At 25.7% G+C, this 26,647-nt stretch overlaps 1 protein-coding gene across 1 annotated transcript; it reads left to right on the plus strand.

Moving 5' to 3' along the window:
- Nucleotides 1-24: 24 nt before the first annotated feature.
- LOC129988487 (RPA-related protein RADX-like) lies at nt 25-26,393 on the plus strand. Its single transcript, XM_056096724.1, has 14 exons — nt 25-111; nt 941-1,117; nt 5,803-5,947; nt 9,991-10,119; nt 11,736-11,914; nt 12,429-12,508; nt 13,686-13,919; nt 15,923-16,002; nt 18,176-18,264; nt 19,812-19,943; nt 21,278-21,481; nt 22,473-22,836; nt 23,802-23,997; nt 25,918-26,393. Exons 1-14 carry the CDS (start codon nt 25-27, stop codon nt 26,093-26,095), a joined length of 2,274 nt encoding a protein of 757 aa, XP_055952699.1. The 3' UTR covers nt 26,096-26,393.
- Nucleotides 26,394-26,647: the final 254 nt, after the last annotated feature.

Below are 26,647 nucleotides of genomic sequence, written 5' to 3' on the forward strand. Positions count from 1 at the left end.
AACAATACGAAAGTAAATATAAACATGGCTGGAAGTTTAAAAAGCTTTCGCGGTATTTTGAGGAAATATAAATTAATCAGCGACAGTTCAAGAATACCGGGAGAATTTCAAGTAATGAATATAATTTAACATTATCTAAAACTTTCAAACTGTTTTAACTCATTAAAAAATTTTGAACAATTTCTTTAACATTGCAATATTTAAAAAAGTATCCATTGATCAATTGTGATTCTACTGTCAAATTTTTTAATATTTCTTTAAAGTGCCAATTTCTATTAATTTGAAAGAGAATTTTTAAAGCAGATATTCCACTTTTTATTATCACTATCTTTCGCATCGCACTGCTTGTGTCAATTTCTGCTTTATTTGAATGTGGCACGATTCACGTTCAACGATTAAAGCGAAGTTCGATTTATTTTAGTAAATTAATTTTTAAATTTTAATGAACAAAGTTTTTTTAAATCGAAGTTTTATTCTTTTGTTTTTGATTTGTCAGTGTATTCTATCTTGAATATTTAATTTTAATGAATTTGTAAAAAATATTCTTAATTATTCACTGATTAATAGCAGATTAATTATACTTAAAAGAAGTGAAATAAGGAACAATTTATTTATTATCTATAGCTATTACAACTTTTATATCGATAAATTTTTAATGCATAATGTGAGATTTCTTTAAGGAATGTTAATTACTATCATTGTTATTTTTTAATGTATTAATATTCATTTGGCTGATTATATTTTTATAATAATATTTTGCAGCCTCTGAAATATTTATAATTATAGAATTTTTTAAAGTTTTATTTTATTTTAATACATGTATATAAATATATATCTATTTTTTCAGCTGTGGAAATATTTTAGATAATTGTTTTAAATTATACAAAAGTTTATTGCCCTATGATAATTTGTTTGAATTATATTTTTTCTTTTTGTATAGATTATTGCTATATATTGTTATTCAGCTGACAGTAATTTTCTCAAAGCTTTGACTCCTCCATTTGAAGAAGGTGCCAAAGAAGTTATTTATTTATATGATATAGTACTTACAGATGGCACAGAAAAGTTGAAATGTTTCTTAGCTTTGCCATTAGGTCATTTAGTGCAAAAAAATGTTGTAAGTAGGTTTTATGAAAAAATAAATAAAGATTTTTTATTTTTATTTCTATTGACTGCTTTTGGACCAAGTTATTATTATTATTATTATAATTTACCATCATATGTAGCTATATATACAAATATAGAATAAATTCACTCAGTTCATGCCCTTAAATAATTAAACATTATGTTAAAGTGAAAAAAAAAATTCAAAACCATTATATTAAATTTCTTATGCGGGGAAAATTTACAAAACCTATTTATAATTAAAATCTTAGCTAATCAAATTAAACCTCCCATTGCTATGCTACATTTCTTTGTTAAAAATCTAATATACAAGTTTTACTAATGTGAGAAATGGTAGATGTGGCAATAACATAAATAAGATATCTTCTGTTATGATTTTCCTAACTCTCCTTTCTTAGAATCTTCTTGATCATAGTTATATGTTCTATATTTTGATTATACATGTTTTTTCTCACCATTTCAAATGACAATGAATTTTTACTCATTTTCTTTTGATAAGATGAATCACTTTAAAAGAATCATCTTGATAATTATCATCTTGGTTATATGTTTTAAAAAGTTCATTCATTAAAATTATTACTGTATTTATAAACACAGTTCCCATTTGTGAATTTAATGTATAATTGTGCCTTTCTTTTCATAGTATTTATACTAAATCCTTCATATTCACCAAAATTTGAAGAAATAAAATGAGAGATTAAGTCTAATTACTGTTTCACCCCTTCTCAATTTAAGGCTTTGGCTTCTTTCTGCTGTTCTTTTTTAGATTATAATTTTTACAAACATTTTTTTCTGTTTTAATTTCAATTTTTCCATTTGACATTCTTTAAAATGTCTTATGATGTAAAAACAAAATTTTGTTTAGCTGTTAGCTATTTGAGTTTTGGCAATACAAATTTTAAAAAAATCTTTGTACTTATATAATTAGAAATCAAAGAGGTTTTTTCCTACTGTGCCACTAAATTATAATCTTTTTGTTGAAGAAGAAGAATTTAGTTTCTTTTCTCACTTTCAAGTTGTCACTTTTATGGTATTCCTTCTCTCATATAGCATATCTAGTCTGCTGTAATAGGAGTTGTTTGACATCTATATTAATGATAAACAACTACTTATAGCAAAGCATTTCTTTTTCTTTCTTTTTTTGCACTAAAAGACATATGCATAAGTAATATAATATGTGTAAATGTTAGCAGCATATTATCTTTAAAGATTTTAGGTACACACACATTTAAATACACTTCCAAAGACTTGATACAAGTTCTTGTTATATCTAAGGCATTTCTAGATATACCATGCAATACAAAAGAATAATTAAATGAAATATTCTAAACATAATTAATGCAATATAACATATATGAAGCATAATACAAATTTAGTGAAATAGGAATTAATAATTATAGAATATCCAACAAACACAATAATACCAATACTAGCAAGAAAAATCCAGAAACCTGCACAAACTCAATACTTTCTTGAAGGACAAGCTCCTGTATCCCCAAGAATATGTGTCAAATGTACAACAATTTCTTTGCCAGTTTCATTTCAACCATTTATGTGTTCAAACCAGAAATACTTTAATTTATGAACATATTTTTGTAAGTTTTAAAATAAACTAAGCAATAAAGCTGAATTGTGAAGTTATTTGGACAAATGAAGGTTTAATTTGTTTTATTTAAGGTATTGTATTATGAATAGATATTACAGTAAGCAGTTTTTCTACTTATAGGTATTTTAATGTCGCGATCCTGATCTTTTTTTCTCCGCTCTATTAAGTATTATGCTGAAAAGTCGAAATTAGTGACAATGAATTTTTACTTTCTTATTGTTTAATAAAAAGAACAATTTTTCGGTAGTTTGTTGTGTAAGCTTATTCATGTGGTGTGTTCAGTGTGTATGCTTTGTGCATTTGTATGAATGCTTGTTCATTTTATGGGTAGTGTGTTTATAATATTTCTACATGTAAAACTAATTTTTGTGTATAAGGTAATTATGCTTTTCATACATTATTTTATCTGATATTTATGAAAAATTGCATTGATTTGCTTTTATGTGAGATCTTAAAATTTAGTCATGTTTTATTATAACATTTAATTTTTTATAACATTTAATTAACATTAATTTATTATAACATTTAATTAACATTTAAAGTTTGCATCATCAATCTATGATGCAAACTTTATATTTCCTATTTCATTATATTTCCAATTTCTAAACTTTTGCATTTTTCTCTGATCTTATGCTGCTTTAATATTGTTAACAGTTAACTTTTTATTAAATTAAATTGTTTATTTTTGAAGTTTATTACTAAATTAAGCTTATACCTTTTAAATTTCAAAATTTTCAAAGAAAATTATTTATTTTATTTTGTTAGATTAACTATAATATATAATTTTCTAAATCTATTCCCTAATTTTTTCTTTTATTTTGGTTCATTTCACTATGAATTTCAATGAACTTTTATTAGAATTTATCAACTGTAAATATCATAAATTTTTATATTATTAGAATCTTTCTGTAAATAATATTCAAATAGACCTGAAAAATTTAATGATTTATTGTAGGTAAGAATTATTTTAATATTAGATACTTATCTGAACAGGATACTAATTGATTTACAGTATTCTTAGTAGGAAAGGTGGTCTGAACCATGTCCTGCTGAAATCATTGTATTATCAAAGTTTTTTTTCTGGTAACCACTAGTTGAATCAGATTGTAGGGAGATGATTTTAAAGGCATGTCACTTAAAATGGCTTTATATGGATGAACATTTTTTCAGAGAAGAATGAATCCTGTACAGTGTTTTTCACTTGACTGTCCATAGTAAGAAAGCTTATGTTTCTTCTGTTGTGATTTTTCCTCATTATATGTTCCTTCATTATTTTTATATTTTGAATTTAATATACCATTTATTGCTCCAAGCTCATCAGATGCTTAATGATTAATTTGGAAGTAGATTGGTTGACTGTCATCTTTTTATTTCTGGTGGTTACCTATTATTTTATCTGAAATCCTGTTTATGTGAGATATTTTTTTTTCCTTTCTTCTCCGAGATTATTAGATTGCTCTTTCTTCATTATATCCATTATGTCAATGTTTCTTTATAGGCCTTGATTCATTAGTTAATGAGCAAATATTAGTACTTAAATTATCTTAATTTAAGACTTATGTTTGAAAATCTGCTTAAAACTTAATTTTTTTTTTTCAAAAGACCAAACCCATTGCAAGTTTCTTATACATTTTATTTGCTAACCATATTAATAGTAATAATCTTGTTATATTTCTAATTTTGATACACTATATTTTATCACATCTAACAAAAATACTATTTTAAGCTAAATTTGAACTATAAACATTTAGCACTCTGACAGGTTAGCAATGTTTGAAAATTGGCAAATGAAATTAGTGTAAATGGTTCAATTGTTAAGTCTAGAGCCTTATTTTTTTCTTATCTCTTGAAACTTAGGATAGTGGATGTGGGAAATCATCAATGATATTTCTAGGAGATCATAAGTTTTCATATGCAATAAGAATTTTTTAAATTGGTAATTGTGGCTGTAAAACTCCAGCACTGTTTCCCATGTATAGAATAAACAGTGAAGTAGTTTTTTTGTGACTGTGCACAAAAATGAAGGATAGTAGAAAGCAAGCGACTACTGTTGATGTAGTAAGGGGTAATGAGTAATAAGGGACAAAGGGCAATTTTTTTCTTATGAAATAAAAAAAGTGAAATTGATACAGTAGTTGTGATTGGAAAATTCTGTTGTGGTCTTTCCTAACTAAGAATATACTTGTAGTTTTCCATTAAAAAAACTTTTTGAAATAATGTAGGTTCATGAAGGACTGGCATCGTCTGATGACATAAAAATGCACATAATATGTAGAAGCTATTTATATAAATATTCAGCAAATTTTGATTATTTGTTTGAGGTTAAAATAATTTTTTTAATAATTTTTGTTTATTATTTCTGAAAAGAGAAAGCATTGTCAAAATATAAGAATCCCAATATTTTCTTTCATAAGAACACTCTTGGGAGCTTTTCAAGTTCTGCTCTGTAATTTTTATATTCTATAAAAAGTGTAGGCTTCCTATCTGGAGAACCACAATTTTTGACTATGTCTAATTTTTGCAAATTTTTTGTTAAATATGTAATTTCAGGTGATTTGAGATTTCAACAGACCAGAGAATTTTTTTATTTTTTTATCTCTTTCTAAAATCAAGCTATTTTCATTTATTTAATGGATTAAAAAAAAAAAAAAAACCTTGAAAGAAAACATACCTTCCAAAAATAATTATAGTATTTAAAATTCACATAATCTGAGATTTTGAATCCAGTATTTCCCTTTTTTTTTCCACTCTGTGCATAATTACTATTCAATTGAGTAATGAACTTTTTTTAAAAAACATAATGAGACATTGTAAAATTTCTTTATATTAAATGCTGCCACTATACTGGGCATGTATATTTACTTTTGAGAAATCAGGGATTTTAATTTTAATTTATAGGAATTTGCATGTTGCTATTCTTAAAGTAGAAGTATTCAGATAATAAAATAAAGAAAATACTCTTTATGTATTGAAATTTTTATAATTAATTATTTATGTATGTCATCTATATTTTTTACTTTTCTTATTTTGAATGCTTTTCATATATTTAATTATTTATATTTATTTAATAGATAAAGGTCGGAAGCTATGTACAAATCCAAAAAGCAAAATTATGCTATCTAGAAGGAGAATATAATGATTCTCATATTGTTCAATATGTGTTTTTGGAAGCAATAAAAATTTTAGAATATTCTGCAATTGTATTCCCTGATCTTGGTAAGAAATATACTTTTATCTGCCAAATATTCTAACAGTTTTATTACTTGTAATGTTTAGTTATATATTTATATATAATGATATATCTTAACCTAATCTGAATCTTAATTAATTTCCTAATTTTTATCTTGATTTAACCCACATTAGCTTAATTTTAAAGTATCCTCTTATTTTCTAATCCATTTCTACTTTTTTTATTTAATTAATGCTACACGAGCTCTGTAAAACTGCTTTAATCAGTAGGTTCTCACACTCTGAGTGAAAATAAAAATCCTTAATGGTTACTACATTATTTTGAAGATATCTAAATTCCCTTTTTAAGATCACTATCAGAATCTCATACTATAAAATCCCTGAGGAATAAAGTTTGGTCTCTTTTTTTTTGCTCTTGTATTGTGATGTAGACTGATATATCTTGTTGCTTCTTTCTTGTACATAAATTATGCTTCCTATGATGGAATAAATCAAGTTTAAAAATTCAAAATTGTCTTCTCTCTTCGGCATTTTGATTGATTCAAATATGTTTTACATTTATGCTATCTAGAAGGAGAATATGATGATTCTCAATATATGTTTTTGAAAGCAATAAAATTTTAGAATATTCTGCAATTGTATTCCCAGATCTTGGTAAGAAACATACTTTTACCTGCCAAATACTCCAACAGTTTTGTTATTTGTATTGTTTTATCTAAAATTATATATATATATATATATATATATATATATATATATATATATATATATATATATATATATATATATATATATATATATATATATATATATAATATTTCATATACATTTACATAGGGAAAAATATTAGCTTTAAACTAATTATAAGTGAAATAATTTTAGTTTAATCTATTTACTGACATTTTTTTTTATTGAGAATTAATTAATAAAATGATTTTCTAATATTTTTAGCTTGCTAAAGTTAGAAAAATATCTACCTTCACAATTTTTATTTATATAATCCAATTAATGATTACTGTAATTTTATTCATAGATGTACAAAAGTTTATTTTTGACTTTCCAAATAGTTTGACCATATTACCTACCTTTCAGAAGTTTTAAATAATTTTATTTTTGTCAATAATATATTTAAAATGATTTATATAGTTAATTTTAAAGCAAGGCAAATGTGTGTGCAGTGTTTTTATACATCCAAACTGAAAATCTAAACTGAAATAATTTATATTTATTTAACATAATGAGTTTAATTTAAAAATCAAGTAAATTTTTGAATTAGATAAATTTTTAAATTTTATATATATATATATATATATATATATATATATATATATGAAAAGATATAGCAATTTTTTTTTAAACGGTAAAGATTCATGTACTTTCATGATTTCCATTCTGAAGTATAGTCACCAACAAATCCCCCAATCAAAATCTATGATTTAAATAAATAAATAAAAAAAATTAATGATCTGTGAATAATCTTTATTTATTTTTATCTGTAAATAAATAATAAGTAATTAATGGAGAATTATTTCAAAAATGGGAAGAAATTAATATGCATTTGTAGAACTTTTAATCATATTTTTTTATATTCTTTCAATTTAATATAATATAATGTATTTATAAGAAACATTTACTCTAATGTTTTGTTAATCTTTTGACTATTCTTGCGATAGCTTTTCATTTAAATATAGTATGTTTTTAGAATAATTTGTTTTGCTTAACAGCTAATTCAAAATATGCATGTAAACTTTTAATAAAATTTTCATTTTAATATAATTGTAATTTAAAAAACACGTGATTGAATGATGTATATATAATAATATGATCTGAATTTGGGTTGTCTAATATATGTCATATGGAAAAAGTGTATGAAATGCAATCATCATGTTTTTATTGGGGGGGGGGGTGTGACTAATATGATTATAGATTGTAAATACTGGTTTCCCTAAAAAAGTAGAATGAGCATTTATTTCCTGGAAAAGTAGCAAAGTTTCATTAGATAAGGCACCCAAATGTATGAAACTATTTTTATTTTCTATGCAAGTTGAAATTAAAAAGTTACAAAAATTAAATTCTTACATGCATGACCCTCAAAGTGAGAGAAAGTCGGAGAATGGTGTGTTTTTCTCATTCTTAAAGCATGCAAAGTCTCATTTATATACATACCTCAAACTGGTATCTTTTGTTACCCTTTTGAGGGATAATATCACAAAATAGTTTTCAAAAGGGCAAAATCATGATGTGTTTATTAACATTCATTAAATTTCAAAAATTGTTCCATTACACATTAAAATTGAGTACTTAAAAAATTTATTCAAAATGAAAACCTTCAACACCATTGCACTTGTACTATGATTGCATACGACTAACACTATGATTGCATATGATATGAATCATTATTATTTAAAAAAAGTTTTCATTTCTGAAGTATGCAATCATTTTGAAATTTTAATATTACACACACGATTGCAAGGGGAGCAAAAAAAACGTTTCTTTTTTGATATTCCACTATTTTTCTGAGATATCTTAAATATTTTATATATATATATAATTTTGTAGATGCATTGTCAAAAAGAAATAACTTTTGAAATTTTAACTTCAATTTATTTCACCATTGGAGTCATATTATGTACAGAGAAAAAATGATAAGAGATGTGCCAGTCTTATCATTACATCGTGACACCAGATAAAAAAATCACTGAAATTTTTCCCTTCAATGATTTTACTTTGAGATTCTGATAGGAATTTCTTTGCCTTTTATCAATATAGGCAAGGGAATCTTAGATATCTTTGAAAGGTATGTGTAAGTGTTTTTACGCCTTCGTTTCTGATATGGAAACCTTGGAGTCAGCAATTTTGTTAAGCACATGTTAAATATAATTAAATAAAAATGTGGAAATTGAATGAGGAAATAATAGAACATTTTAGAATAAAATTAACATGGGGTAAATTAAGACAAAAATTAGGAAATTAATTAGGCTTTAAATTAGATTAAGAGATATTACATTTATGTATGTATATATTCCTAGGAGACCATGTAAAAATTTATTTTAAACTTTTTGCTGTCAATCTCTACAGAGGATAAAGTGTTTTTATACAAATGCATATTTCTTTATTTAATGAAATTTTATAACTGGAAGTATATGTTTAATTGTAATATTTAAGAAGATAAACTTTTATTTCACTTTTTTTGGGATACTATATAATAATCTACTAGTACTATTTAAATTTTTTTTTTTTTTTTTGTTATTTCAACTACATTAATATGGCAACAATATTAAAAGCAATCTCATTCCTAAAATATTTAGAATGACTTCATGTCTTATTAAACATATTTTTACACACATGAATTTTAATTTATCTGTTTATAAAGCATATTCTTTGCTAAAATGCTGGGGAAAAAAAGAACAATTGAAATTGTTTTCTTTAATTACAATGCATATTTCAAGATTTTTAAATCAACCATTTCAATTGTTTGAGATAGAAAGATCATAAGAACTTTATTTCAAACTTATTAAAAAAAACACTTTGACTTTTCTTAGAAGGGCTTCTTTTATTATTCAAATAGGTCTTTTTTTAGCATGCTTGAAAGAGATTTAAAATTGATTTTTATTGTTATAAGATTATTCTACTAAATGAAGGCAATTGTAGAAGAACTAATAAGTTCTTCTGATTTTATTTCAATTCCAATTGCTCTGTGCTAATAAATCTATTAATAATATTAACTGGAAAATGCCTACTAAAATTTCTTTGTAATTTTTTAATATCCATCAAAGATTTTCTTAAAAATAAATATTCTTACTTTGGTTTATTTTAAGATAATAAAATGTCACATTTAAAAAAGATCTTAAAGTGGATGGAAAATCTATTCTCACTGAAACCATGAATAGAAATAGAAAATTGTATTTTGAAAGTTCCTAATTGAAGAATAATTTATATCAACATAAATAATCCAGAAATTTCATTTGTTGATGTTTTGTTTTATATTTCAGATTTCATTTAATTAAGCTAAATATTTTAAACTTTTTAATATTAATTATTCCATTTTTTGTTTTTTTAAATCCTGTTAGCTGAGCTCAGATTTATTGAATCTACAAATTATCGTGAAACACAACTTGTTCCATTGGTAACTGGCAGAAAATGCTATACATATCCATGGGTTCCAGTTTATCCATGTGGTGAAGAATGGATAAATGACGGTATGAGATTTATAAAAAATTAATTTTGTATCAAGTGCTTGAACTAAAGGTATTTAAAAATGTAACAATTATGCTAAAAAATGTTTGACACAGCTTGCTTATATGCGACCTTTGTGCCATCATATTAATTCATAATTTTTATGGGAATTATTGTTTTGAGTTTACAACAAAACACATTTTATTATAAATTGTCATAAATAGCGAATTGTTCCAATTTCAACATTTTTATTGAATAAAAGAAATGTTGTAATCGTCAAAAGACTCAATCTTGAGATTTGAGTAAATTATCATATTTTAGACTTCCCACCCTAAAAAAATAGAACTAAAAATTCACATTTGTAAATATGATAACTCAAAACTGGAATGAGCATGTTAGAATGGGATTCAATACTTCATATAATAAATTTTATAAAAAATTATAAATTTTTATAAAAGTTTTTGGAAATCCATTGATGAGGAGATTGTTTATACTTCCTGTGCATGGGATCATAACTCTAGCTAATGTTCACATGCACAAAGCAATATAGATATAAAGCTATGAGATAGATATATGAAATTTTCCATATTGTTTTGTTATGAATATAGGGTTTAAATTTTGGATATAATGTATCAAAAGATTGGGTGTCTTTTAGTCTGTCTTTTTTGTAGTTGTATATGTGGAAACTCAAAAAGGCTCTCAGCCAATGCATTTCGTCCATGTCCTTTACATTACATTTCTCCTCTTCTTTTTTGACCATTTTTCAATTTTTTGATGTAATTACACAATTTTTTATTTTCTCCACCATGTTTTTCCGTAGTTATCATAAGACTGAACTCCCTGATGTGTGGTTGAAGGGTCCTGCTAGTGTCCAATGTACCACAGTAACCTTTATCACTCTGCTGTGCACTTAGCTAGAACAGTGAATTTCAGCACATGATCTTGGTCTTAATAGTTCAAAGGAAGAGGAACTTTTCAGAAATGCATATTTAATTGTCTTTGCAATATGATAAAACTGCAAAAAATGTACCCTAGTGTGGAATTCTACAAACCAAGTGTGAAAAGAACACTCCTGGTGTTTTTTATTGACTCTTTCTTCTTAGACGAATCTTGTATAATGCTTGTGACTGGTATAACTTGGATTTTGTAGTAGTTACAATCAACATATGAAAATATTATCTGCTCTGTTATATCATTACAAAATGCTGTGAAAAGTCTATTTATTTGAGACTTTATTGAAATAGTTATGATTGTAATATATGTTTTAAAAGTTTACCATTTCATTGAATTGATCTATATTATATATAATATAGATCTCTGTAGCAAATAATTCAATAATGCCCCAAATCGTGCCTTTGTTAAGAAATTATTAAATATTTGTACGTTTGAACAACCATACTTGAGGCCCATGCTGAAACTTAAAACTCTACTAAAACATTTTTAGAATTGTTTTCTGAAATTCATAACTTTTTTATTTTTAGCATAAGCTGTCAGATTATATTGAATGTATTTCTTTACTGGATACTATGTATATTAATAAAGAAATATATTGATGCTTTTTATTTAAAATTTTGCTGTTTTATTTAACTAGAAGTTGGAATCAAATGAAAACTCTAGAATAATAGTCTTTGTTTTTCAGGTCCATTAGAATTTACTGATGCAGACAATTCACCACAAAATATTTTTATTCTTCAAAATGTGGCAGATGATTGGATAAGAATGCCTAAACCTTATCCAGCAATTTTTGTGAGAGTCTTAGCTAGAGGGATGTTATATTATTATGGCTTTAATAAAAATGACAAATCACACCCATTTATGGTTAGTATCTTTGAATTTTTTTTTATTTTATTTATAAAAATGTATATGAATGGATACAAATTTAAACATCATTTCAAAATTAAGTTTTTTCTGTTTGAAATTTCATTTTGTTATAATTGCTCATTGATTTTGAAGACTAGAACTATGTTAATAAATAAAGACCTTATTTGATTTATAACTAACTATATAGGGTTTTCTTTGTCCTTTCTTTTAAATTTAATAGTATTAAACTTAAAAAAAAAAAAAACTGTGCTTTCCTCTATTTATTTCTCTCGTTTTTCAAGCCTGTACTTCTCTCTCTCTCCCTTTTGTCTATTTTTTTCTATTAAGAGGAAGAAGGAATTATTATTTAACTGTACTGTATTGTTTTATGCATATATAAAAAATCTTTTTTTATAAATAAATGAAAGTTTATGGTTATGATTTTCATACAGTTTTAGGAGTTAATTGATTTTGTGTGTCCTTTAAGAATTTCCCACTTTTTAATTTAATTTGATATGATATTTATGTATAGGCAAAGCTAGTAATTGGAGATTCATCTAGTGCAAGTTTATGTGTTTTGTTTGGAAAAGGAGCCACATCCTTGTATTATCAGTAAGTTAAAAAAAAAAAAAAATCACTATTTTTTTTTAACTGCACATTACAACTCTGTATTCAGAATAATGTAATTTCTTTTTTATTGATTTATTGTAGTTGAAATATATTATTTATGCAATTTTTTTATCATATGAAAACATGATGCTGTTTTGGTTTGGGGCTTTTAAGCTTCAAAATGTATGGGTAGAAAATTGGTGATTTATCGCTTTTGAGGCATAAAATTTCACTTTTAGGGTTATTAGAAAGCGCTAAAAGAAGGTCGCATTTGGTGACTTATCGCCAGCAAAATGTTGCAACTTGACGCGAATATTCGCCGTGTACCCGACTCGACTGACTGTAAACTCGTGTACCGTGGCCAATAAAGCACAGGGTCGTAAGAAGATATCGCCTGAAGAAGCGTAGAGAAGAAAATAGGGAGAAAGCGAGGAGAGGTATCGAGTTATATAATTTTTTTAATTTTCAATTTTTCTTGCTGGAAAAAAAAGTTTTGGAGCTTGAACGATTTTGAGATGAAAAAGAAACATCGCTTTTCCAATAGTTGACTATTGCTGCATATAATAGTCGTGTGATCATTCTAAACAAGTTTAAACCGATTTTCGAAAAAAATAAATAAATAAAATAAAATAAACTGGCTTTGATATAAAGTTTTGGAGCTGGAAAGATTTTAAGATGGCGGGGGGGGGATATTGTTTTCTAAATATTGACGCAAACATAATCTGATAATCACGTGATTGTTTAAAATCATTTTAAACTGGTGTTTCAGGGGGGGGGGAGAATTCTGGCCTTGAGAAAAGATTTTGGAACTTGATTGATTTTGAGATTGTCAAAAACCATCGCTTTTCTAAATGTTGGTGATTGCAAGTCATGTGAGAGCATGATGTTTTCCTGTTGGATTAATACCACATAAAAATAATGTTCTCAAATGATAACTAAACTATCAATTATATAAGTTTATTGAAATTTGCAATAGTAGATTTCATTTTTTTCTTCTTTCTGGTATGGTTTATTAAAGTGTATCATCTCATTAAAAAGAATTGGGACTATTTATTTTCTCTGGAATATTATGAATTTGCTGTAGTTAAAAATGCTTTTTTTTTGTCATTTCTGTAAATTATTAATGCGTTTTTAATGTATATAACTATTAGTTAATCATTCTAAATGGGTTATTTTTCAGTGCTTTACCTGGGACAATACTGCTCATTGAGGGTTATTCTATTTCAAAATTACAGAGTCCTCTGTTTCCGAGATTGAGAGGAGCTGCAGGAAATCTTCCTTTTGTTGATTTAGAAATTGTGATTGGCGATTTTACCAGCGTTCGTATTGTTCCACCTGATAATAATTCTCTTTTAATGCAAATAGCCCTTTTGCCAATCATAGAGTTTTCATTTGCAAATCGGTCTGCCTTAGAGTAAGTTCTGTACCTTTTAAAATTCTTTAATATGAACTGTATGTTTATTTTTTTTTATTTTTTTTTTTTTGCCTAAGAAATGAATGATTATCAACTTTTTGACAAACTTCATAAGAAATATTTTTGTTAATGTTCATCACAAGTATGTTTAGATTCTAAGTTATTAAAATGTCAAGATAATTAACTTTTGTCTGAATAAATCTGCCATATCAATAAGCATATCATATAAAAAGGGGTCAGAAAACTGAATAGTAATCAGCGTGAACTTTATGTATCTTTTAATTTTTTTTATAGATATCATTGAATTGTATAAGAGCTATAAAAAAAGTGTTCTAATGTTTGTAGGCTTTTAATTTAACATTAAATCACATATTTTGATTCTTAGTTCATACCCTTGAATTTGAATTAAGCAATAATGTTTATTTATAAAATTAGAATAAAATAATTTATTTAAATTGCAATGCAAAAAGCAATTTATAAAGTTTAAGAGACAAAAAAAAAAAATCTTAAATTATCATTTATTAAATTAATTTTTTCATGCTTACTTTTTGAATTTATGCTTCTGAAACATGATCTGTATGGAAATATTTCTTTCTGTAGTAACAAAATAGCACTATGATCTAGTGTACTGACATTATTGATTCTACTTTACAAAATTCAGATTAAAAGCTTAGATAACAATAAGATTGTATTTGAGGCTAATTTCTTTTAAATTTCGGCATCTAAATGCGTTTTTGATCTTAGTTTCAAAACTCAAGATTCTGTCATTTAAATTTATTGCAACCTTAAATTATAATAATCTCATAGTATAAATCCTTTTTTCCTACTATGTTCAAAAAAAATATTCTCTAATTTAACTAAGGCATGCACAAATGAATGATGCAGTTTTGTTAAAGGATCATGCAGAAGAAAAGCAAAAGAATTTCCATTGGGCAAACAAACTTAATACCAATAAATTTCAAAAACTGTATTTTACTCTTTTTCTTATAATTGATTTCAAATGATTTGACATACATAATTTTATTTAATTTTCATATGCATTAGTTAATTAATGTTATATGGCAATCAGAAAATCCAGAAAGACTTAGAAAGTTCTTAAAAAAAGAACGAATAATAATGTTGGAATACAGTTCATACTACAAATATTGACTACTCATAAGCATTGCATACTCAGCACAAACAATATGACTAATCATTTGATCATTTATTTAATTGAACCTTGAATTTGTATAAATAATTACTAATTGAATGTTGCCTATGACAGATCTAACTTTGTTAGCTAATCCATCATTATTAGTCCCCTCCACTTAAAATGGCATGTCTGATACTTGCATCAAATTATTGAATTTTCAGCATTTAAAGCAGCATTTAAGAGAAAGTATTAAATAATATAAAATACAAAGATTACTAGGATAATGCTTCAATATCTTAAGAATATCTTGTGTTATTATCAGGATTGAAGTAGCAATAAATATTCCAGACAGAATGTGTCATCTTAGAAGTTTAAGTAAATTTGCAGATCAAGATAATTAGCAAAAATGCTTATTATAACTGACCATATGTTGAAAATGATTAGTATCATGTTTACTTATGCTTAAATAAGTCATAGTGTGTAAGATTGTGGCAAACAACATGTCCTGAGGGTTGTATGCAATTTCTGTTAAATAGTTTTCTCAATTTTATCAGCAAAGAAAGGCGTAATTGATGCACTTTTGATTTAAAATTGCCTTACAACCAGAAATCAGCTGTTGTTAGATTTTACAAAATTGGTTCAATTTTTTTTTTTTTGGTAGCAAATGCAAACTGCACTTCAATATTATTATTTTTATTATTTTCTTTTTTCCCCCCATGAATTTTGGAAATTTTTACAGGTCTTGATTATCCTATATTTATTTCTAATAGTTTCCAAGTTTGTAAATAATTATTATTGATTGTTTAATAATTTAATTATTTTCATTCATGCATGTTTAATCGACAGCTATTTTATAAATGTTTGTTTCTAGCCTTGCTGCAGATGAATCAACAGTAGATGTTATTGGTTTGATTACACATGTCAGTCTGTTTCACCGCTTTATGTATAAATGTAGGTGTATTTAGAATTTATATTATTTTTTTATTTTAAATCGTTATAAAAATTTAAATCCGTTTCTTTTAATTTTCTTCTGTTTCTTCTAATTGGATAGTTTTTATTGCTATAGAATTATTCTTAATTGAAATTGAAATACTTATTGTATATGAAAGCCATTTTTATTTTTTGGTGCAAAACTAAGATATCAAACTCTTCTGAATATTTTCTTTATATTCTTTTTTTAAGTTAATTGAATAATTTTTTTAATTGAATGGTGTAACAATAAACAGTTATAGTTAGTATTTAGAATTAAATGCTAGTGGGGGGAAAAAAAACGTTTTGATGAAATAAAATTAAAGTCGGCTTGAAGCAAATAATGATTCACTATCAGTTAGAAATCAGACATAACACAGATTTGGAACAAAACAAATAATAATAATAATATAAAAAAGCTGAACTTTATAAAATAAAGACTTTTATCAAACATAAGTACCAAGAGGAAAAATGAGTGTGATTAAACAAACAGTAAAATGAATAAATATATACAAAAAATGCTTGTTGCTAAGAATATTGTACAGTTATTATATAAAAGAAAAATTAATGGATCCCTAGAATGATTCGGAAAACATTAAAATACATGTTAAAAAATTAAGATATGCCTAAAGTAAATATTAACAATAACTTCCAACCAAAATGAGAATAGTATAAATCAGCTCACCTCAACTCATTAACCCTTACTAGAAATCAGTATTAAAAATATATATGAATAAAATGTGAAGTTTGCAATCCCATAACTATGTAATGTTTAAAAATTCTGAAATTAAAACTAACCTTTAAAATCGGAGTGAAACAAATGTTGATCTAATTAAAAAAAAAAAAAAAAAAAAAAAATAATTGCCAAATACAAAATTAAAAAAAAAAAAAAGAAAGAAATTCTGAATAGAAGAAAAGAAAGAACTTTGTGCTATTCATATGCACATTCATAAATTTTTCCTGGCTCTGTTTTGGATAAAAACAAGTTTACATAATAAAAATTAGCTATTATTTATGCTTGTATTTATTAATGACATATATTTGGAAAAATAAAACAAACTTGGCCCCAAAACAGAAGTTGCCAAAAGAACATAACAGAATAGATAGGAAATCATATAAACTGGTTATTGAATTAATTCTGTTTTAAGTATTACTTGCATTTTCATATTCCAATGAGTGTGTGAAGTTCTCTATGATTATGTGTTTGTACATCATTTTAATTCATTGGTGCAGAGCCCCATATGGGTTCTGACTTTATTTAGAAATCCATCCCCTGCTGCCCTGTACTTGGCTAAAGTTTTCCAGTTTGTCACCTTAATAGTTTTCAAGTCTTTTTCTAGGCTTTCAGTCCACCTAAGTTTTGGTCTCCCTCTTTTCCTGTACTAAATAGTTTAACCAAAAAGATAGGCTTAGTTGCTTAATTGTCAACCAATCTTATAAAGTGTCTTGTCTATTTAATCCTTTTAATTGCTGTAAATTTAATAATATTGGGTTCTTTATAAAGTTTGGAAATTTCTGAATTGGTTTTTCTTCTCCAGTAATTATATTTAATTCTGCCAAATATTCTTCTCAATAATTCCTCTTTCATATATAACAAAAGTATCTTTATCTTTCACAATTATTGTCCATGTTTTATAATTCAATTATTAATCATGTTTATAATGATTTGGATTTCAGCTTTCCAAAACTAAAATTAACATTAACACTTTGAATTCCAATTATTAATGAGATGTATAATTTTTAATTTGATCTCACAAAGATTTCAAATAGTACTTCAGGAATCTAAATAGTTCATTTTATTCCATCAAATCAATTTTTGAAAATGTTTCCCTCCCCTTATTATTATCTTTTTTTTTTTATCATTCTCAATTTCTTAGAAATCTATAAGATGAATTATTTCATATGTTAGTGAGACTAAGCATGTAATAATAAAGCTTAACTCATTAAAATCATTTATTGAATTACCAGAAAAAGAATTATGTTTCCAAGATTCATCTTCATATTACTGAAAATTTGTTATTGTTGAAACTTTCAAAATATTTAATAAAAATTTTTTTATATCTATTTTATATTGGATTCTTCTTCATATTTGATTTATATTCTTAATTAGCGATAATATATATATATATTTTTATTTGAACATTATCTCTTGTAGTTGGCAAGTTCCATGCAAGATGCTATCTTGAACTGATTGATGGTTCTAGTCATTTGCCGTTTGTTGTCATTATTTATAATAACGTTTTAGTGAGTATTTTATCATTAATTTAAAAGCTGATTTTTGAATTTTAAAAAATATTTAATGTGTAATTTAAAAAAACTGTGAGGAAAAAATTTATGCCATATATAAATCTAGCTATACTTTTTTTTCAAGTTGAAGTTATTTAGTATATTTTTTCAAAGAAAACTTACATGCAGTAAAATCTTATTTCTCATTACTCTGAAATATATCGGAACATCTTACTTACTGATGTGACCTTGGACTTAAACATGATATTGTTGAGACAAAGATAATTGAATGCAACATGTCTCGTTTTTAAATAAATATCACAGATCATGCCTATAAATGAATTGGGATTTAGATAATCTCTTATTTTTCTTGGCACAAGATGTTCAGATAGTATTGATTGCACCCTAATTAAATGTTTATTGATAGGTTCAGATCTATTTAAATGTATTATAAAAAGTATGGCTAAAAATAGAAAGAAACAAAAGATATTGGCAAATTAGCAGAACATATTATAGAAAAAGATATAAAATTGAATTAAATTTCACAAAAAATTCCAATTTCTCCAAGATCTGAAATGATACTTTTTTCCACACAAAAATTGCAAGTAAAAAGTATTTTAAAAATTAATAAATAAAAATTACTTACTTTAATGGGATATAATGGCCAATCATATGCATTGAACCTACTTGTTCTTTCTATATGAACAGATAAGATGATCATTTGAAAAGTCTTTTCAAAAATTTACTGTGTTTGCATTATCTCCTCAATGATTTCATTGGAGATTGTTTTTGTTTGTAGGTAGCATTGTAGGTTTGGGATATTTTTGTTGTCTGAATTGTACATTTGCTTGTACCATCTTGAATTTTTTTTAATGTATTTATGTGTATACTATTTGTACTATGATGTACTTATTTCTTTATTGTAAATTCAAAATCTCATATCATTTTTTTTTATTTTATTCAATTCTATTGCAACATAATGGTATTTAAAATATCCTATTGATTTATTTAAGAGGTTATTAATTTGTTGAACTTTGTTATCACTAAATCATTCTGAAATAGCTATTCTTATTCATTATTCCTTCAACTATTATTAAGACTATTTATGTTATCGTAAAAGAAATGTGCATTCGTAAAGCTTTTGTTTTTTCATTTTGCTTTCTGGTAATTTCATTGAATAAAAACAACAGACCATTTGAAAGTTAGATGCCTCAATTTAATGTACAAGTTATGAAATTCTGGAAATATTTTTTATATATATATATATTATCAAATTTTTATGTGCTTAGATATAAATTTTAAAAATACAGCTTTTTAATATTTTTTTATTTGCAAATATAAATTTGCAAAAAATTTTAATACCTATTTTTGTATGTTTTTATAAATTCATAATATCTTTGACTGACTGAATTAAAAAATTTTAATTTCTTTTTCTTTTTTTTCGGTTATTTAAAAGAATGATTTTTTAAACAAAATATATCTTTCAACACTTTGGGAAAATTCTAATTATTTACTTCATTGAAAATAACACATATGCATAATTGATTTATTTCATAAATTTACAGCGATTTCCTGTAGAAGATTTACATCCAGGACAAGTTTTAGTTGGAACTCATATGAAAGTATGCCATCTGCAAGATAATATGTTATCTGATTATCAAATGCGATTATACCTTAAATCTACTCATTACACAGAGGTAAATTTTATTTATTTATTCTTTTGACTTTTATATCAGTAATTTTTTTACACTATTGAGAAAGAAATGACTAATTATTAAAAAGAAATAAGCAAAGATAAAATGGATTGTAGTTAAAAAAAAACCTTTGATCTTTTAAAATATGATTGAAGAAATAAACAGTCTAGTTCCTTTAAATGACTATTATTATGTGAATTTTGCAAATAAAATAAAAAGCACTTGAAAAGTGTTATTATGTTATACAGAGTGGCTGAATGAGGTCCAGTTGCTAATTTGTAAACTATTAGAAATACGTATGCTTTCATTAGCATTAGCATAAAATAAAATTGTTAAATTACTGGCAAAAGCTGAACCTACTACTTTGTTGTAGGTTATTGAAGTAGATACAACAGTAAAAAAAAATTGATTTCGCTGAGAAGAGGTGATTACAGAAAAAAAAAAAAAGCCTTTATTTGAAAATGAACATTTTTTTAAAAAAACATATGCATTTGCTGTAGTACTCTGTGTCATTGGAATAATGATGATTCTTTATTACAACTGATTCCTGGCATACAATCAGTGAATCAATTGCTTAGTAACAGGTTACATAATTAATTTGGCTCTACCCTAGCTTAAGGAATCCATACTAAGAGATATGAGTTACACTGGCAACTGATTACACACACTAAGGGTAAGTATATACACCTTATTCAAATCAATATACTTAGATATCATTTCTGGTTATCAAAATCAAATTTAGTTCCAATTAAACAGTTGTAATATCAATAATCAAACTGAATTTATATACTTTTTACAATATATTGTATAGGGAAGAATGATTTTAAAACTTTGATCCTAGAACTGGCAAAAATGTTGCAAAAAAATTTGAGGTTTGAGATAAAAAAAATAAATGCAGTAGTAATCTCAGCTGTGAGATACTTTGAAAATAAAATAATGGGAAACTAGAAAAGGATTATTTAAAAACCATAAAATGTATTACACTGCAAATGTGAAATTCATATTCTCTTTTAAAATGGCATTAAAATAAACAATAAATATATTTACTTGTCATTTAGATCTCAAAATGTTGAAATATTTTCTAATTTATAAGTAGTAGATTTTTGGAAATATCTTATAAAACCTTGAATTAAAAAAAAAAAAAAACACAATTTGGCAAATCATAAAGAAATGAAGCTTATAGCTCTATATTTTATTTTAAAATACTTTATTTTCAATAATAGCAACAAAAATATTATTAGATTCACAAAAAATAATGCATTATTCAAAAAAATTGTTTAGTAATTTGTAAAAAAAAATTTTAATTATGATTTTGAATTTAAAAAAATATTTTCCAGTTATTTACTTCACATGGCCCAAGCAATTTGTATGTGAGATATCCAGCAGTTACAGCAGTTGCAAGTTTTATACGCGATCAGCAACAAGAAATTGAGTTTATTCGAGCAAATATTCTTCGAGCTGGTGGAATACCGACATTTTTCCGAGGATATAAATCTTTAGAGGCATATAAAGAAAGCTTTGGGCATAGTTTTGCTGGAAAGGTAAAACAAAAAACAATATTCAGTTTGAAACTATTGCTATAATATATAATGTAACAGAAAGTATATAATATAGCTTTATAAGGAGATAAAAAGGGAAATTACAATATTAAATCTAGAAATAAAGTAATTATAAAATTATTTGCAAATAGTTTTCATTTGTTTTACATACAAATTACAGTTTTGTTTTACATGTGAATACATGATACAACTGGACTTTATTTTAGTCAAAAATTATTAAATATTCAATATGATTACAAAATTTTTGTCATTTTAGAATTTCATTTTAGACTTCATCATCTATGTGTCAGAATTTTTAATTAACTATTAAATTTTTGAAAATTGTTTCAAGGTTTCAGTTTTGGGGAAAATTAAACAAAAAAGATATTCCAATCTTTAAAAATTAATTTGTTGGAAATTTGGAACAAATTTAACTAAAATTAAATGCAGACCATAAGAAAATAAAATATTAATTCCTCAGAATGCATCATTTCCTTCAAATGCACTAAACAAAATTTATAAAAAAATTTTATGATCGAAAATATTAATATTCTGTTTCAGAAAGTTGAATCACTGAATTTACATTATAAATTTATATATGTAATTTTATTATAATTAAATTTATATAATAAAGTATTACTGTATAATGAAGTTATACACATGTGATACGTAAAATTGTTTATCATGTAGTTCATTAGCAAAGTTTTTCACTTTATTAGTAATTTTACATCGAATTCTCTATCTAATACCTGAAAGCAAATTATATCACATTAACATTTATGATTTAATTTAAATACTTTTTGAGGCAGAGTATTTTATCATTTTTAAACAATAGCTTAAATTTTTTAATTTTTGAGATTATTCCTAAAGCTATAAAACGTCTCTATACATGGCACAAGACAGCAGAAATTTAGCCGGATTTCTGAGATATAAATCTGTTTTTATTTAAATGAACCATTCTAAAATAAAAAAAATAACTATTTTTCTTCTGCAGATGATCCCTGGAGCTTATTGGAGGCTGGCTCTTGACAGCTTGATTTACAGAGAACGGCGGTGTGTAACTCTTGGTGGTTTTATAATTCAAGTTGAATATTTTGATATTCAAACAGTTGATTCACCTCAGCCATTTTATGGTTGGTCATATGGTTCGAATATTATATCAAGAAGAACTTTATTTGTAAATATCAAAGCAAGATATAAACTGGGTAACATTATTCCTCTGAATACAAAATTAGATGAAAAGTTAATGTTCCCATCTCAGTATGCTTCAGAACATGAAGAAAGATTCAAGGCATATCGAAAATTTCCTTCTGTAGATGTAGCTGATTGGCATCCTCCTTCTGACGATGAAATAGAGCGTAAGATTAAAAAAATTATTTGATTGTATTTTTGTATTAGTTCAGCAAATTTAAACATCTACTTAATTTTAAGTCATTTAAATTTGAAGTTAAATAGATGCGATTTTAATGAAATAGTATTTTTTTTTTTTTTTTCAAATACTGGTTGATTCAAAAGTCTAGATTATCTGGAGGAAAAAATCAATAATTCATTTTTAAAAAAAGATAGAATAATGATATTTGAATAAAGAAAAGGAAGTGAAACCATTTTTTATTATGAAACGAAAATTTGTTGGAAGGTTATTTTATAGTTTAGACCATTAAATAATTCTGAATCATGCAATGATATTTTACATATGGTAAAACACTGTTAAAAATAATAGTGTGCAATTGTTCAAGTCTTTTCATTTTGAAGTTCAGCTGTCAGTGTTGAAACAATTTTTTTTTTCTTTTCTCAGCACTAAGCAATGTTCTGTTTTTCTATTACTGTGATGCTATTAAAAATAATATGTACGATTGTAAAAATGTGGTTCCTCATCTAAATAGTTGCGTGCCTGAATGGGAGATAATACCTAACATTTGAAAGTCATTATCCATATTTTACCCTAAATAATTTGTCATTCCTCCAAACAGTAGAATTCATCTAGGTTGTAAATTACAAATTTGCCACCAATAAATTATGATTTGGTATGTTGGGGGAAGAAATCCTTTTTCATTTTCATTCTTTCTTTGCAATCAGGAACTTTCTATTTCCATTTGTTTGCAAGCTGATGATTTTTTTAACTTATTTCAGACTTCTGAATCACTCTGTATATAAATCAAATACATATATTTCATATCAATTCCACTCTAAAAGTAGAAAAAAATAATAAAGTTCTATAATCCATGCATATAATTTTAAATTTATTATATTATTCAATTTTTACAATTATGTATCTCTCATAGTAAGAATGAAAAAATTAGCTTGTCTTCTTCTTATCTTTTAGGTTTCCCTATATTATCAGATGGTTACTATATTATAACTATTGCTAGTCTGCATTATCAAGCCATTCTGCAATGTATCTATATTCCAGAACCTAGTTCTAAACCACATCCAACCTTCATTGAAGCACTTAATGGGAGTTTTGAGGCTTTGCCACTTAGAAATGCAGGTCCTTTTCTATATGAGCCTCCAAGATACACGTAAGTAAATAGCTATGTGTTATAAACAATATTGAATTGGTCTGCCATGAATAAAAAAATTGATCCTCGTAACAAATTTATACAATATATGGTTTGTAGGTGTCTGGTGGCAAAATTTTGGTATAAGAATTGGGGATAATGAGTTCACACCTTGCTTCCACTCAAGATATGCTAATGTATGGACCTGTTGCATATTAACCACATAGCGATTATAGATGATGCATATTAAATTTCGAGTTCACATTATAATGACTACCTATCTAATAGCAAGAACAGCTTTCTCTTTCACCCAGAACATGAGTTAAGTAGCAGGGTATGAACTCAATATATGCCTAGAAGGTGAAGACAGACATCTGTGACCATAAGAATAGCAGGGTATCATGTAACTTGTAAAAATTCCAAGATGAAAAGTGTTTATGTTTGATGTGTCAATAGAAATGTTCCCACAGATTTTCACAAGGCTTAAGATCTGGAAAATTTCAAGGCCAGGGCAGTAATTGAAGCTCTTCCTCATACATCCTGAACCATACATAGACAATTTTCGATATACGGCATATAACATTATCCAGGTGAAACACTGCATCATTTATAGGATACACAGTTGTCATGTAACGATGTGTATGATTAGCAATGATAAATATGCACAGCCGCTGATGGTATCTTCCACAGGAGTTAATGGACTTAAAATATGCCAAGAAAGCATGTCCCAGACCATCACACTGCCTCCTCCACCTTGTTGGGACTCAATAATAGTATTTGGAAGTTTATTTTCTGATATCTCTTGGCAAATACTTCATGTTTATCAATCCAATGCAGTTGAAAACAAGACTCATCTGAGAAAACAACCTTTTTCTGTTGTTCCAGTGTTCAACGTTTGTATTGTAATGCAAACGTATGATGTTTCTGGCATTGCACTTTGTCAGTATAAGTACTGAAATCAGACATCTGATGTGAAGGCCAATGTGCAATAAAGTGAATAAAACAGTTGCCTTGGATAGTTTTCTGGTGCATTGCTGATTCATTTGGCCCGTTAAGGTAGCATGTTGAACACACTTAACCATGCATTGCAAGTGATGTTCGCCTCTATCATTGATGATCTGTAATACCCTACACTTTGCAAACCTAGATTCTTTTAGTTATTGTATACATCCATTATATACTAAGTATACAATTCATAAAAGTTGCAGTTTCAGGAATGCCACCACTGCCTGCTCTGTACCCATTGATGATACCCTTTTCAATGTCCATTAAATTGCTTGATTTACCCATTACAGTAACTAAAGCTTAATGAATATGTCTTTTGAAATGACTTTTATAGCCTTCCAACAAACACGTTTCTCTATCTTATCTATGACTGGCCATAACTGTGTTTATATCAACCTCCATGTGGCTAATATTGTGGGGCAAACATATCAGGTTCAAATGTTCTCTGCTGTTGTGGTATAGAGATCTGGTCACCTAACCACAGTTTAAAACTATAAGGCTAATTTCAAAGTAACTTGTTTATGGATTCAAAATGTGACATCAATCTAAGTAAATTCAATTACAGTTTAATCAAAATACAGAATATGTGCAAAGTGAATGTGAGAAGACTCATTTGTTGATGAGATTCATAGAAGATTAAAAAAAATTATATCTAATTTCTCAGTTCAAAAAAAAAAAAAAAAAAAAAAAAATGAAATCATGAAATAAAAATTAACATGATGGGCTTAACTTTGCACATAACATGTATAATTTTAAATTTTCTTACTAAACTTAAGACTTAAAATATATGTAGCATTTTTAATAAATGCTTTGAAAAGGTTTTTTTTTCATTTATTAATTTTAAAGGAAATAATTATTGAAAACTAATTTTAATAATAATTTTAAAATTAATTAATAATAATTAAAAAACTAACTTTTTAATTTTTTTTCTTTTAGGTGGGATGAAGTGAAGGAAGTGAATAGGACAGCATCTGAAGTCTGTGATAAAACTTTTGTTTTTGCTGTTGAATTGCATCGTCCAAAAACAGATATTATCCAGGCACATTTAAAAAGAGCTTATATTTGTCCACCTGACCAAATTGAAGAAGCCATGGCTGCAGATAGAGTGCTGTGATATCAAGTTATAACTTCAATTTTCTTTTGACAAAGTGTCAATTGGACATGCAGTATTTTCAAAGACTTGTGGACCAAAATTCTATAAATAATTACATAAGTACCCATTCTAAGAATGTATATATGTTAAATGAGTAAAACTCAATTGTTAAGAGAAAAACACAAAAAAGATGTTTATACAGTATTTTTATATGTCAGATATATTTTTGTAACATATAGAACTTCAAATAACATTGAATAATCACCATTTAAATTTTAATTGTTTTCATTTGTTGATATTTTTATAAATCTTTTTACAATTTTGCCCCTGTAATGCTATTAAAAATATTAATTTTAACCATTAATCTTAACTTAGTGTATATATTTTTTAATTAGTTAATATGTATATTCTTTTGATAAGAAAGATAAGTTTCATTTTATTCATTTGTAAATATTTGTAATTCATTGCAGATCTGTGTATATATATTTATTAGTTTTAAAAATTATCCTTTTGTACAGTTTAGCTATCATGCCAAATGATTTAAAGTTGCAATAAATTATTTAATCAAAACTG

This window comes from Argiope bruennichi, chromosome 10 (assembly GCF_947563725.1).
Source record: "Argiope bruennichi chromosome 10, qqArgBrue1.1, whole genome shotgun sequence".
Taxonomy (NCBI): Eukaryota; Metazoa; Arthropoda; class Arachnida; order Araneae; family Araneidae; genus Argiope; species Argiope bruennichi.

Coding starts and splice junctions, on each gene's coding strand:
- LOC129988487 (XM_056096724.1), top strand. CDS start 25: ATGGCTGGAAGTTTAAAAAGCTTTCGCGGTATTTTGAGGAAATATAAA. Junction 18,265..19,811: donor TTATTTATAATAACGTTTTA/GTGAGTATTTTA, acceptor ATAAATTTACAG/CGATTTCCTGTAGAAGATTT. Junction 21,482..22,472: donor GGCATAGTTTTGCTGGAAAG/GTAAAACAAAAA, acceptor TTTCTTCTGCAG/ATGATCCCTGGAGCTTATTG.